Raw genomic sequence first — 15,685 nt, forward strand, 5'->3', positions numbered from 1 at the left:
CTCTCTTATTTGTAATTATTTCTCTAGCCACCTGAACAGATAATCGTTTGGCACCATTATTGATTGTGATAAGGAACCACGTCCCTCTCCCAAAGGAAATCTGGAATATTATGTTTTTAAAAATTTTTATTATATAGGGGCAGTTCCACACATTACAGATGGAAAACCATGCAGGACAATGATGGAAAGCATGTCTGACTACCGTTAACGAACCTGTTAACTCTGGTGTTCCATCGTTATACTCCATCCACCCTGTTAGACAGGTCATTTTAAATAATTTCAAAGCAATAATTTGTGAGATGAGGAGCACTAACAGCATATGTTTTTGAGTATTTTTCTTTTTTATTATTATTTACAACCCTAATGGCAAAAATTGGCACAAAAAGTACCTGTTCTAAATAATTAAGACATTCTATTCATCAATTATTGTTTTATGGATTTTAAAATAAAAAAATAAGATGGCATAAGGGACATATACGATCCAAGAAAAGCTCATTATTGTTCAACATTACATTATTAACTTGCTGTGATACCTATCTATATGTCCCTAACAGGGTGGAATATTTTCATGGCCAGTGTCTGAACAATTTACCCATAAATGTATTTTTTTGAGTCCCCGAGCATGACCAATATCCATTTCTAATAGTTAAACATGTCACTACTTTGGTAGAATGCAAAAAACAAAAAAAAATCATGTAACTTTTTTTTTTTTTCAACACTTATGAAGTCAAAATGTTACCACATACCAGGAATGACCCAGTTAATAATATTAGTAAAACTACATCATAGTGGCATTTAGGACCCCAAACAATCATACAGTAGAACACAACAGAACAGATGGAAGTCAAGGTATAAAGTGTACATCTGGGTTATCCGTACTAATGAACCTGCACAAAGACCCAACAGGTGGTAGCTGATTATTGAACAGAGACCAATAATACACAAAACGTAATCACAACGAAAGGGCAGAAATAACATTTTGGCTATCTAGGAAAATAGGTCAGTATTATATTTTGGCTTTTGTTCTTAAATGAATAATACACCATAAATGAAAATTTTAACTCACTCTCAAGTCTAGAGTTTCTTTCTTCTGTTGAACACAAAAGAAAATATTTTGAAGGATGTGGGTAACCAAACTGGAACTACCATTGACTTCTTTAGATTGGTATTTTTTTTTCAATGTTATCGTAATCAGTGGGGACCCACAACTGTTTGGTTATACATATTTTCTCAAATATCTTTAGTGTTCAACTGAAGAAAGAAATTGATACAGGTTTGGCAGAATTTGAGGGGAAGTAAATGACAACAGAATATCAATTTTTGGTTTAACTATCCCTTTAATAACAGGGTACTCGTAATGTGCTTTGTATGCGTAATGTGCTTGGTAAACACTTATAGCAAACAATACCATGTCCATTTGATCATCTATATTTGTTTTCTGGTATTCACTAGACAGACTGCCCCATACCACAAGCATACATATGTGCAAGCATGTTCATCTGAGAAATAATAAAGACATTTTTACCTATTCATCTAACTTGAGGTTTTGTTTGGAAACTGAAGCACAAACTCATGAACATACACTAGGAACAAAGTTTTTTATTTTTATTTTTTTGTGGTAACAAAAGACAAAATGATAGAAAGCTTAGCATTTCTTTATGGATTTATGCAAACAAAACATCAGTCAACAATAAATCCCTAGTAAAATTTCTACAATGAAGACAAACGCAAAAGGTGAATTATGTAAAAATGATTAATGGCTCAAATTAGTATATTTTCAAAGGAACATTAATGTTCTATAATAATAATAAAAAAAGTACTAGATACTATACTATATATTCAACTTTTCAAATTACAAGTTACAAATTAAGCAACTATTTAAATTATTTATCAAACCAAGTTGACCATAGAGCCCACAATGTGAAATGTTCCCTCATGAAAGTACTTACACAATGTAGAAATGTATCTAGAGATTCAATGGAAGGAAGCAACCCCAGTGATCCAGTATGGTAAGAGTATGTGAATCTGTGCGTTTGCACTGTTAAAAGGCCACAAACCAAGCAGCTTTGTGTGTTGTCAGATGATATTGCAGAACAATCTTTTTCTTGTTGTGTAATGTAAAAATTCTTTAATCAATTAATTAAAACAATTATTTTTGAATGAACTTTGAATTTAAACACTGAGATTTTACACGTTGAATGCTATCGCAACGTCTTTACAGCACTGCATAATTTATAAAACAAACAGAAAAACCCATCCGAAATGCTTAAAGCAATGGGTATTTCAATGTTATTTCCGATTACTTTAGTTGGCTGATACCACTATCAGTCAGACAGAGATGGAGAACGAATGGAGCGGCCACTGGCAGGGCTATTACTAAAGGCGTGAGAGTCTCTGTCTTTATCTTTACTCTCATGCTTGTGTTTGTGTTTATGTTTGTGTTTGTGCTTCTTTTTCTTCTTTTTGTGCTCATGATGATGATGGTGGTGGTGGTGATCTCCATGTTTAGAGGATGTGTTCTCTTTGCTCAGTGTTGGCATGGGTGTTCCTGGCATGGACAACATGGCTTGCTCCACTGAAGATGGTTCTTTACCTGTGAAAATTTGAGAAAAGTTGAAACAATGTCCTGATGTCTATTGAAAGATAAGACAGATTCATCCAGCTATGTTTCTCTCTCTCTCTTTTTTTCTGTTTCTGCTACATGGTTGATAGTGTGTGTAGAAATAGTGCAGTATTTGTGTCATGCCTGGAGTTGAAGGTCTCTCCAACATGTTCAGATGGTGGTAGATGAATGCCTGGCTGTCATGAACTGTGTCCATATCAATATCCTCCTCCTCCTGAGCGGGAAACTGACAGAAATGGAAAAATATTACAGTACATTACAACATTATAAGATAAGGTCATATATAATCTCCACCGATTGGAGGAAATAACTACACAGTGATTTGTTGTATTTAGAACATTTGGCACCAAATACACATTTCAAATTTTTAGGGCTTTCTTTTTTACGTAACCGTAGCATGGATCTAATTATAACCACGTTATTGAATAGGAATGTAACGATTTATTCAACTCACGATTTGATTCAAGATTTAGATTTCAGGTTTAATTCACATTATTATAATTTTTTAAAAATTTAAGACAAATTATGAATTAAATGGGTTCTTTTATTATTGCTTGGACAAAATTCTATAATAACTATAATAATATACCAAAATAGCACTTGCTTATTATTCCTCTTTTGTTGGTTTTGATTGCTTCTATTGTCCTGATTTGTAAGTCACTTCGGATAAAAGCGTCTGCTAAATGACACAATTTAAATATAATGTAAATGTAAATAACAAAACTAATTTGAAATTTTAAAACAAGCCCCAAATCAAATGAATAAGTAACACAAAATAAATCTCTTCATATAAACAAAATAAGGCTTTGTCTGTGCTCTTTCCATTTACAATTAGAGGGTACCACTGCATTTTAATCATGATTTAAACATGATTACATGAGCAGTTTTTAATCTAAATTATATTGTACAATAAAAAAAAAAAAAAAACTAAACTTAATCAAACTTTTCTAAAGACTAAGTTCCCCTCAGACATACATTCATATAAATTACAAACCCTAAATGAATGGTGACTTGTTAATTCAAATCGGTTTAGATGCTAGTCACATATTTGAATCGATTTTCAACCGGCTCACGGTTAATCGTTACATCCCTATAATTGAACATATTTGTATCTAATAGAACATTTATATCGATTGATGAATTTAAAACATTGCAAGACAGGGTTTCTGCAGGATTTTTAAGCTCAAATTTAAGACTTTGTAAGACCTTTTTTAAGACCTGAACACACAAAATTAATACCATAATACCGTAGGGCGTGTCTATAGTACCATATAAAATACCATAAAATATCATACAATTACTGTAAAAAGCATAATTTACAATTCAGATACAAGTTTTCACAAAAACAAAGTTTTATAAAATGATACTTTACATTTCCACCTTTAAAGTCAAAAGTACTTATTAATATATTAATTTAAACAACTATCATCAATTAAATGAAATTATGGATGTGCGATATTGATTAAAAAAAGATCTCAAAAATATTCTGGGATTTTATCTATAACGATAATTAGATGATATTTTGCTGAGTTTGTTATTGTGCTGATATCTTAAGGACTACCGCGTTGACAGCTGAATTTTTTTTATATTCTTCATATTCTGTGTGGTCAGTTCACAGCAGAGTGAAATAGAAATTAATAATTTCCATCAAGTTGTATGGGCATTTTAACCTTTAAGTAATCTTTTAAGTCAGATTCTTGCATTTGGGTTGTTACCAAGCAAATTAAATAAGCACCAACAGAATTTATCTTTGCAATGCAGAGAAAACACAGAAGCTGCATTAGAACTATCATTTACATGCATTTGCATACGGTTTAATGCAGCTCAGAGGAACATGGAATTCCTTCACCTGCAGTTAAAAATGCATTAATGATATTGAAATCTTATGTTTGAAGTTGTTTAAAAATGAAAAGATACCTTAAATGTGAAATTTAAACCAACAGGTGGCAGTAAGTCACTGTAAATAAGTGACTTATTACAATTGAAACGAATCATTCGGAAACAAAACAGCATCCTTTTGCTTAAAGACGCAAAAAAAAAACAGTGAGGCTATGTTTGAAATTTTTTTGTTGGAGAAATAGAGCAAAACCAGGAAATATGGTGTCTAAAACATAGGGCTGGATTAAAAAAAAAGTTTTTTAAAATGTGGTCGATTCAAAATCGATTCACAAAGGCCATGAATCGATTTTTTTCCATATTTATTTCCGCAGACATTGAACGTAAGATTAGCCTTAATCTAATTACAAATCTTCTCCACTAGATGTCACACTCTTATGTGCCTTGTGCGATGTTACCAACGAACCTGTCATTCATTCATTCAGTTTAAAGCAGGTTCTCAACCCGCGGCCCGTCACGGATTCGAATGCGGCCCAACATATGCTGAACACACACACACACACATCCTCGGAGAGTGCGTGGAGGCTCTGAGCAGCGCGGACAGGTGTGCGTGGTCAGTAGTCTTCAAAAGCACAATTGCACATGTTCAGGCAGTGTGAAGAAGCCCATTGCCAATCGAACCTGTGCAATCCTTCAATAAAGAATATAAAGACGATGTGCAATGATTCTGTGGGCAATTGTTTGTTCACATGTTTGTTGCAGAGCGGACCATCAGCGTGCACTTTCAGAAGTATAAATTGAAGAAGTCCGCGTCCGCGCTGCCCGTGTCTGCGTCCGGATTGCTCATGCAGAAAGTATAACACAGGCTTTACAATCGCAACTTCATTGTGCTGTTACTACATCGAGCCGAATTTCACAAACTTTTCAACTCCCGACAGAATCAGGTGTAATAGAATTATTTATTTATTTCAATGAATCTAATCGATTAGATATCATAATATTTAGGCTATAATATTATAAATCAGGTTGGTTATATTGGTGACGTAATGTGCGTGCGGCCCGGTGGGAAAAAAGGTTGAGAAACACTGGCTTAAAGAGGTGCTGTCGACGTTGATGCCACCTTCACATAAAAAGTCAGAGGTATGGAAGCATTTTAGATTTCGTAAGCAAGACGACGACGATAGTGTTGTGGACAAGAACAAAGCATTTTTCATCTTGCATCAAACTTGTAATTATTTAACATTAACAATTGTATGCATTTGAAAATTAGAGATGGGTTCTGTTTTAATGTACCCAAGTGTACCTAAAATAAAAGAGTTTAATATACATGTTTGTGGCTCTTAATTTATTTTTATTAATTACCCAATTGTAAACTTATGTTCACTGTACTTTTTTATACATATAGTATTTGTATTAAATCTTCATTGACTTGAATCGAGAATCGAGCATAGAAAATAGAGCTTAAGATCTTTGCCCGAACCCGACGGGACCCAATCGGACTTCATTTCGATTCGGGCTTCATTATATAATTTTACACGAGCTCGGGCCGGGCTCGGGCTTGTGCTGTAAATGAGCGGTCATGTAATGTGTTTCGATTAGCGCGAGAAAGATGCGAAAAAGTATGCTGAGTAGTTGAAACGGAGGCTTGCCTCTGACGATTACGTTTTGGTAGCACCAGCAACTAAAGCAAAGTCTGAGGTTTGGAAAAGTTTTGACCTCATTTATAATGAGAATCCTCGAATAATGAGCCAGAGGGTTATAATGCTGGACGCACCATCAGTGAGCACAGGAACGCGCTGAATCCATCTACAGTGGATTCAACCATTTTCCTCCACAAAAACACGTAGGCCTTACCTAATCTTGGTGAGTAAATGTTTTTCAAATAATAACTAAATATTAATTGAGTCTTAAATGCATAATGTAGACAGAGTAGGCTATATAAGCTAATGTTGGCATTATTATTTTATTATGTCAGCTGCTATGGCGAAGCAAATCCGGCAGAGCCTTTATCTTAATTTCATTATTGCCAAATACCCATCTTAATTTAGAATTTACCTTAATTGGTGTGTTGGCCTATTTATGTGCTAAATTAGCCTATACCTAGGGCTATTTATAGAGTGCTGAGGTATTACAATGTTACAGAGGACTTATTTTATTCCTTTGTTCAAACTTCCAAGTGGCCTACGTTAGTCATGTATAAATTATGTTAAAACATGTATAAATGACTCATTCCTGACAAAAGGCAAAAGAGCTGCGTGCGTGCGTACATTTGAATAATGTCGGGCTGTAAATGGGTTCGTGCTTTTAAAAAGCGACTTTTTTAAATCAAAATTTACTTGTCGGGCCGAAATCTGTCGGGCTCGGGTCCTGTCGGGCTTAACTTTTAAGGCCCGATTACAGCTCTAATAGAAAATAGAATTGAGAATCTTTTAATATTAACTACTTGTTTATTTAAAGAGCCACACAGATGGGAAATCAAATATTACCTGCATTACAGTGTATGATGTAGCTGTCCATCAGTGTAAACAATGTGCAAAGTAATTAAACCAAAAAGTACACGATTTATAAAGTTATTGGTTTCTAAAGTAAGGAGTCGGCTCTGAATCGCTGAAATGAGTCGTTATAGATTTCAAATCTTTTGCCCATCTCTTTGTACGTAACGAGAACACTTTGCATAATAATCTCCGTCTACCGTCTTGGGAGAAACAAAACTCTGACCTGCCCCACCCCCCACACAGACGCTCTGGTTAGTAGTTGGTGTGATAGCATCATGTCGAGGAGACAGTGTGTTTTTAATTGTAAAGGCAAGTTTGTTTTATTTTCACTGCCAAAGAATGAAGATCAGAAGAACCAATGGCTAAAATTCATTTTTACCACAATACCAGAGCAGTACAACAAATCCCTTTTGTTGTGTTCACAACATTTCACTGATGACTGCTTTTCTAATCTCGGTGAATTCAAGGCGGGATTTTTAAAGCGTTTGGCCATAAAAGAGGGTTCATTACCAAGTTTATTTGGACCAACAAGCATACAAATATGATTATGTAAGTATGATTATGAAGTTATGTGTTTGTTTTCTCCCGAGCGTCTTATCAGTATGTCGCGCTAGCACTATATGTTAATGCTATGTCAGTTGACCAATCAGAACACAGTATGCTACCGAAAGGTGGGGTTTAAGGAAACTGAATCTTTTGAACAGCTTCGCGCGAACCGTTTGGGGATCTCTGAGAATTGAGGTAATTTTAAAATGATATTTTGACAAAATGACAATGTTTTTTAACCTTGCATGGATTTAAACCTGTTGTACAGGACTAATAAACAGTGATAGGAAGCTTAGAATTTTCATCTTACTGGCTCTTTAACTGTTGTATAAAATCAATATCACATTTGTAATTAGAGCTGAAACAACGAATCGATTTAATCGATTAAAATCGATTATTAAAATAGTTGTCAACTAATTTAGTCATCGATTCGTTGCTAAATAACTTTTATTTGCCGTAAGCGGCTCATTTCGTGCATATTTCAAATCTGCGGTGACCAAAGTGTGGCAGTAATGAGCCACCGGAGGTTTTACTCAGCCAGTACAACAGGAGAAGTAGCGAATAGCCAATAGCTGGCCTTGTTTTATGTCACGTGCTTCCCGAACAGCGTCTCTGCAGCCATGTCATTCAGCGTGATGTGGGAGTACTTTACATTGAGCCTTTAAAAAAGAAGAGTAACCTGTAAACTCTGCACTACTGCACTGTTTAAGGGGACGTTCACATATCGCGTCTTTTGCGCTCTCAAGTTCGTTATTTCCAACACCGCACCGCATCGAGTTAAAAACATTTAAACTTTTCCGAATGCCGCAACCGCACCGCGGGTCATGTGACAAGAACTAACCAATCAGCTTCATCCTTTCCCGTAACAACGTTAAAAGCTCAGTCAAGATGAAAGGAACAGCTGATCATAGTTGTATATGGATTTCCATTTTGAAATAAATTTAGTAGCAGAGCTACTGCAAGCGATTTTTTTGAGCTGCAAATCCATTTATCCTTTGCTGAAATTTCCGCTTCTTCAAGGAGAGAGCACGTCATGGTTGCTTAGCAAAGGCAGACGCCTCAGGGGCGCTTCTGCCCGAGCGCTTGGGAAAGGAGGAGAAAGTGGCGCGCCTAGCGTTTTTAGGCGCGATTTGTGAACGGCCCCTAAGACTTTCATTTGTGCAGATTCTCCAGTACAATGTTGTTTGCAAATGTTTAGTCGTAAAAGCTGATAACATTGCTTTTTAACAGTTAACATTTAAAGCTTTACAAACATGTTCTGTGATCAGTTTGTCGTTTACCAGTTCAAAATTCAGTCATGCAGCCTAATTATGACTGAATGAGAGAGGTAAATGTAGATATTTGAAATGCACTTATTTTCTAAGTATTCACTGCTCTTTTTCACACAGCAGGTTTTTTGTGTGTGTCCTATTTTTTTTCTGGGCAACCTTCTGATGGATTTTACTTTAAATTGTGAGTTCCATTCAGGTTTCATGCCATTGGCACTTTTTTTGAAGGATTGTTTACAATTTCACAGCAAAAGCTATAAAGCTGTTTTCCAGTAAATAATAAAATACAATGCACTGCAATTTTATTCTGTTTTATCCTTATTCTTCGTGAAAATATGTTCTGAAAGATTCCTTAATAAGCTTTGTTCAGGATGTTAAACTACTTTAGGAGCTCTAAGGACTGCCATGGTGAAAACATTATTTGAAATCTCCTTGTGAAATTTGTATAATAGAGTATGGGTCAGTGTTCTGATTGCAGAAGAGTTCGACAAAGGATTACTAACACAATAAAACAACTCCAGGTATATTTTTGATGAGGATATGACAGTGCAAAATGGTTACAATCTCTTAAATCTATGCTGAATGATAAAGACCATTTATTAATAATTTACTTGGGGAAAAAATGGAAAAAACTAAAATATAAGTACATAAACTGATTAATCGATTAATCGTAAAAATAATCGACAGATTAATCGATTATCAAAATAATCGTTAGTTGCAGCCCTATTTGTAATCATACTTGCTTTTGGAGAGAAAAAAAAAACAGCACTCCATGTGATATTAACTATATGAAATTACATAAATATAATTGATGTGATAATTCCAAATGTATTTTAATAGACTGATTAGTGCATGCAATGAAAGAACGCACTCTAAATGCGCAAACGTGCACTAGTGTAACCCACTAGACTTCATCAGCTAATGTATTCGTGCACTCCGTAGGAGTGTTTTATGTTTGCTTTTCGCAGTGTACTCAATATCAAATCGCACAAAACTACAATTAAAATATTGCATATCATACATATTGCACACCTCTATATTTACATTTATATAGTGCCAGCAGGCCAGCATTTGGTAGAAATATAACTTTCCCCAGTAACAGCAGAACAGAAAGCAGTGCAGCACTGGACTTTGAACTTGCAGTGCTCAAGTTTATTCAATGAAATCATAAATTAGCCTTTGGAAGTTTAATCGTTACATTCAGCCATATTGCAATTCTGGTCTTTCGTCCCCAACTTTAAGACCTCTTTAAATCATAATTAAGACTATCTTGTAAAATGTAAGGCTTTTTAAGGTATTAAATTTGATACAACTAAATTTAAGTCTTTTTTAAGAACCCGTGGAAACCCTGAAAGAATGTGGAAGAGTAATAAGTTGTTTTTTGTAAAATACCTCTGTATTTAATATGCATTCTATATGTGGTATATTAATTATGACATTTGTAAGGCAGATACTACTACCAGGTCTCTCTCTTGTAAAAGAGATCACTGATCTCAATGGAACTATCTAGTAAAAAAGGTAAAATAAATTTCAAAATCAGTTTGCTCACTTTGCTTTTAACAGATGCTTTAGCACTGGGCTCCTCTTGCATAACTTGTCCGGGTTCAGGGGATGAGCTTAATGGAGTCTCTGCCTTCCTCTTTAAACCCTGTGGGGCCATGGCCACACCACTCAATGCTGGCTCCATGACAACATGCTCCTCCTCCAGCTGAGAATGATTTATGAGAAAAAAAAAATTGTTAAACAAGCAGATGGCACTTCAGAATTGTTTTTATTACAGTGCTTGCAGGGACAGTACTGTATTAATCTTTAAGCATTCTGGTATGAGTTTCTTTTAACCAGCTAACATCATGAACTAAATTAAATATATCGTCGCTGTCGGGCGGAAACCTCCTATGTCCAAATTTTGTCAATTTCATATTTTTTTTTTCAAATCGATGCTATTAGTCAGTCCCCACGTGGGTCTGTTATTTTTTTACAAATTACTAACCAATCTAAAGTCTTGAAAATAGCTTGAGAGCAAATCTCTTAACTCCATTAGACACTTCAACTGTCTGAGAAGTCTCGTAACCCCACCTCTTCTTCACTCCGCGGGAGCTTAGCGCAAGATAATCCACTGAAATGCAGACTAAACTTTGTGCATTGCAGATAAGGATTGTAGTTTACAATGTCAAGGCATGCCATCATTTTCATCCTTTAACACAGTCAATATGACAGCAATGTAACACCACACACAGAACATCACAGATACATGCACGCAGACAAAAAGACAAGGGCTCACCCTACTCACAAACAAATACACTCAGTAATTGGCTTAGTAAAGCAAGCCTTAACTATGATTTTATCTGTGTTAAACTATGATAAGTTATTTTTGTATTTTAAATATCTACTTCTTACTAGGCTTATTATACATGTGCATTGAAGTTTTAAGTTCAGAAGTTCAGCTGTTAGGCCTACTTGTAGACTATGGCTCTCTTGGCACTGTGCATGTAAAATACCCCAAGTAGCAAGGTTTTTATTTATGGGAGAAAAAAGGGCTATCTACTGGCACCAAGTAAACCTCTTTGGATAACTCTGTTTTTTAGACAATAAGAGTGAAAATAGTTAGGTTAGATACATTTGAGTAGGCCTGTTTTGTTAAAAATCGATAGCTGTAATGCTTCGGTTCAGAAGGAATCCCGTGTGCCACGAAGATAAATTTGTGAGCAGATTAGGCTAATTTCCGCCTATTAGACAGCCTAATCAGCTCATCGTTTTTTGTATTACATCACTTATGGCTCTTAAACCTTTAAAATAGAGTTTAGGAAGATGTATGTAACCACAGTTGTTAGTGGTTAACTATTAAAGCCTTTTCTCTTGACAAAAGGCTCAGTGCGACCACTGACTTTGTTTGCTTGCAGATTAATTTCCACCTATTAGACAGCCTAGTCAGTTTATTTTATTTTGGTATTGCATCACTCATAGCTCTAAAGTTTAAAATAGTTTAGGAAAATGTTATGTAATCACAATCATTTGCTTTGATTAGCTCATAAAGCCTTGTCTCTTGTCAAAAGGCTCAACGTGACGGCAGACTTCGACGAACACTGCCGGCAGCAGCGACGTCTGTGCCTGTACCATTCTTATCAATCGTTGCGTTTACATGGACACTACTAATCTGATCGTAATAGGAATAGAAGAACAATCAGAATTTAAAAAGTCACATGTAAACACGTCAATTGTATTGAATTGGCCAGATCCAACTAAAATTTTGATTGGATTGTAAGGGGTGGTCTATTCCTTTTTTAATCCGAGCGAGAGGAAATGTAAACACTTGATCGGATTGAAAACTGGAAAGTACTGCGCATGCGAAGTGATGTAGAAATAAAAGTGTCATAAATAGTGTCCTGTCATTATAAAACTCCCCTTTCACTCAGCGTATGTGAAGTGGAACAGGACCATGTCCCACCAGTCCTTGTTTAAGACTCATAGATAGATTAGTTTGAAAGAAAGAATGATAGATTAGTTAGAAAGATAGATTACTTAGAAAGAGAGATAAATAGATAGAAGTTAGAGGCATGTTTCAAGCATGATTAGCATGTTGTTAGCATTATTAGCATTGTTGCTAGTATGTTTCTAGCATGATTAGCATGTTGCTAGCATAATTAACATGTTGTTAGCATGTTTCTAGCATGATTAGCAAGTTACTAGCATGTTGTTAGCATGACTAGCATGTTTCTAGCATGTCGCTAGCAAGATAGATATTGTTGATAGATACTGTAGATAGATAGAAAGAAAAAAGCAAGATAATGTTTGAAGATAGATAGATATAAAAAGTTTGAAGATAGTATGGAAAGCAAGAAAATGTTTAAAGATAGATAGATAGATAGACAGATAGATATACGTTTGAAGATAGTATGGAATTACATTTGTTTCAATAATAATGAACAAAACTTTATAAAACTGAACGTAACTTTTTCAGAAACTATCAAAAATATGCCATTACAAAAGAAAAAACACAATGAAAAAAAAAAATGAACTCAGTCGCACAAATTTAACAGGCTCTTCAAATATGCTTCATTCTTTGTTAATGTTTTTAAAAGATTCGTTAATCGTGGATTCTGAATTAATTGCCACAGATTTTGCAGTTTTTCGTTTGGTGTTTTGACACAAACCTCTCGTGAGGGCGGGGTTAACAGTGATTTTCTCTGATTGGATAGTGAGCTTTTGATGGACAGGTGCCCGCTTACCAGGGAAGTACAGACGATGGCCGATTTTAGAACTGTTTTCATATATAGGGTGCACTGGATTATAAGGCGCATAGAATAGAAGATACTGCAGTCAAAAGTTTGACTGGGTTTGCGTTATGTATCCACTAGATGGAGCTGTGCTAAAGGGAATGTCAACAAAACCTTGATCCATAAGGCGCTCCGGATTATAAGGCGCACTTCTGTTTTTTTGAGAAAATTAAAGGCTTTTAAGTGCGCCTTATAGTGCAGAAAATACAGTATTTGCCTTTAACCAACAATGGCCATGCATACGTAGCATAGAATCTATGGCTGTGTCCAAAACCATTAGCCTTGCTGCTGTTCTGCCCAGTCAGTCAGCAACTGTCTGAGAGACATTTTTTTCATTTATCTTTTTTAAACACCTTCTTAAAGAAAGTGGTTACACATAAAATGACAAATAGCTAGCTGGATTCAGCCTTGTTGTAGTTCAGAGACTGGGAAATTTGCATAGTTTGACTATAAGAATTACTTTTCACCTGTCTAGACATCAAATGCACAGAATTGAAAACACTTCAATTCATTTTATCTGCATACAAAGAAGAATTCCAAGACACCATAATTTGTGATCAGTCTTAATCAGTCTTAAGTCACCTAATTATATTTGTAGCAATAGCCAACTATACATTGTATGGGTAAAAATAATAGATTTTTTTTTTAATGCCAAGAAATCACTTGGATATTAGTAAGTAAATATCATTATCCATGAAGATATTTTGTTAATTTCCTACTGTAAACATATCAAAACGCATTTTTTTTATTAGTAATATGCATTGCTAAGGACTTAATCAGAATCAGAATGAGCTTTATTGCCAAGTATGCTTGCGCATACAAGGAATTTGTTTTAGTGACATAAGCTTCCAGTTCACAGAGACAACAACACACAGACCAAAAAAAAAAAAAAAAAAACACATTACAAAAAGGAGAATTACAAATTGGCAAATAAATAAGTGTATAAACAATTGTGCTATAAATGATAATGGAATAGGATTGAGTGAGATGCAGGAATGTTCTAGGATGGAGGGTTAACAAATAAATATAAGGATATTGCACATTTATAAGCATAATTGGGGAGCATTTAACTGTTCATGAGGTAGATTGCCTGGGGGAAGAAATTATTCTTGTGCCTTGCTTTTCTGGTATTTGCGGCTCTGAGGCGCCGGCCAGATGGCAAAAGTTCAAAGATGGGGTGACTTGGATGTGAGGGATCCAGAGTGATTTTCTGAGCCCTTTTCCTCACTCTGGATGTATACAGTTCTTGAAGGGTGGGCAGAGGAGCACCAATAATCCTTTCGGCAGTCCGAACAGTTCTTTGTAGTCTTCTGATGTCTGATTTTGTAGCTGAGCCAAACCAGACAGTTATTGAAGTACACAGAACTGACTCAATGACGGCTGAGTAGAACTGTTTCAGCAGCTCCTGTGGCAGGTTAAACTTCCTCAGCTGGCGAAGGAAGTACAACCTTTGTTGGGCTTTTTTCACAATGGAGTCAATGTGATTGTCCCACTTCAGGTCCTGAGAGATGGTGGTTCCCAGGAATCTGAATGACTCCACTGCAGCCACAGTGCTGTTCATGATGGTGAGTGGGGAAAGTGCAGGGGGGTTTCTCCTAAAGTCCACAATCATCTCCACTGTTTTTGTTCGTGTTCAGCTCCAGGTTGTTAAGACTGCATCAGACAGCCAGCTGCTCAACCTCCTGTCTGTAAGCAGACTCGTCACCGTCCTGGATGAGGCCGATGACTGTAGTGTCATCTGCAAACTTCAGGAGCTTGACAGAGGGGTCTTTAGACGTGCAGTCGTTGGTGTACAGGGAAAAGAGCAGAGGGGAGAGAACACATCCCTGAGGGGCACCAGTGTTGGTGGAGCAGCTGTTTGACATGGATTTCCCCAGTCTCACTAACTGTTGCCTATCTGTCAGAAAGCTGGTGATCCACTGACAGATAGAGCTAGGAACAGAGAGCTGGGTCAGTTTGGTCTGGAGGGTTGTTGGGATGATGGTGTTGAAAGCCGAACTAAAGTCCACAAACAGGATCCTCACATAAGTCCCTGTTTTGTCCAGATGTTGCAGGATGAAGTGCAATCCCATGTTGATTGCATCATCCACTGATCTGTTTGCTCGGTAAGCAAACTGCAGGGGGTCCAGTAAGGGTCCAGTGATGTCCTTCAGATAAGCCAGAACCAGTTTTTCAAACGACTTCATGACGACAGACGTTAGAGCCACAGGTCTGTAGTCGTTAAGTCCTGTTATCTTGGGTTTCTTTGGAATGGGGATTATGGTGGAGCGTTTGAAGCAGGAAGGCACTTCACACAACTCCAGGGATCTTTTGAAGATCTGTGAAAAGATGGGGGCCAGCTGGTCAGCACAGATTTTCAGACAGGCTGGTGTAACGCCATCTGGGCCTGGTGCTTTTCTTCTTTTGTTTTTCTTGAAGACCTGGCGCACATCATCTTCACAGATTTGAAGAGCGGGAGGTATGGAGAAGGGGATTGCAGGAGGTGTTAATGGTTGTGTAGGGAGATGGTCAGAGTGGGTGTTGGAGGTTTCAAATCTACAATAAAACTCATTCAGGTCGTTAGCAAGTCGTTGATTAGCCTCAGTGCAAGGGGACGGTGTCTTGTAGTTTGTTATGGCTCTCAGTCCTCTCCACACTGAAGTT

At 36.4% G+C, this 15,685-nt stretch overlaps 1 protein-coding gene across 2 annotated transcripts in view; it reads right to left on the minus strand.

The window, feature by feature from the left end:
• Positions 1-1,458: 1,458 nt before the first annotated feature.
• Positions 1,459-15,685, minus strand: part of taf2 (TAF2 RNA polymerase II, TATA box binding protein (TBP)-associated factor) — a 165,406-nt gene continuing 151,179 nt past the window's right edge. For both annotated transcript variants that reach the window (XM_059567327.1, XM_059567326.1), the window contains exons 24-26: positions 10,318-10,476; positions 2,747-2,849; positions 1,459-2,593 (exon numbers count right to left, since the gene is read on the minus strand). In XM_059567327.1, coding sequence (XP_059423310.1) covers positions 2,325-2,593; positions 2,747-2,849; positions 10,318-10,476 — 531 coding nt within the window. In that variant the 3' untranslated portion in view covers positions 1,459-2,324. The remainder of the gene's footprint in view (positions 2,594-2,746; positions 2,850-10,317; positions 10,477-15,685) is intronic.

This window comes from Carassius carassius, chromosome 15, assembly GCF_963082965.1.
Source record: "Carassius carassius chromosome 15, fCarCar2.1, whole genome shotgun sequence".
In the NCBI taxonomy this organism is placed as follows: Eukaryota; Metazoa; Chordata; class Actinopteri; order Cypriniformes; family Cyprinidae; genus Carassius; species Carassius carassius.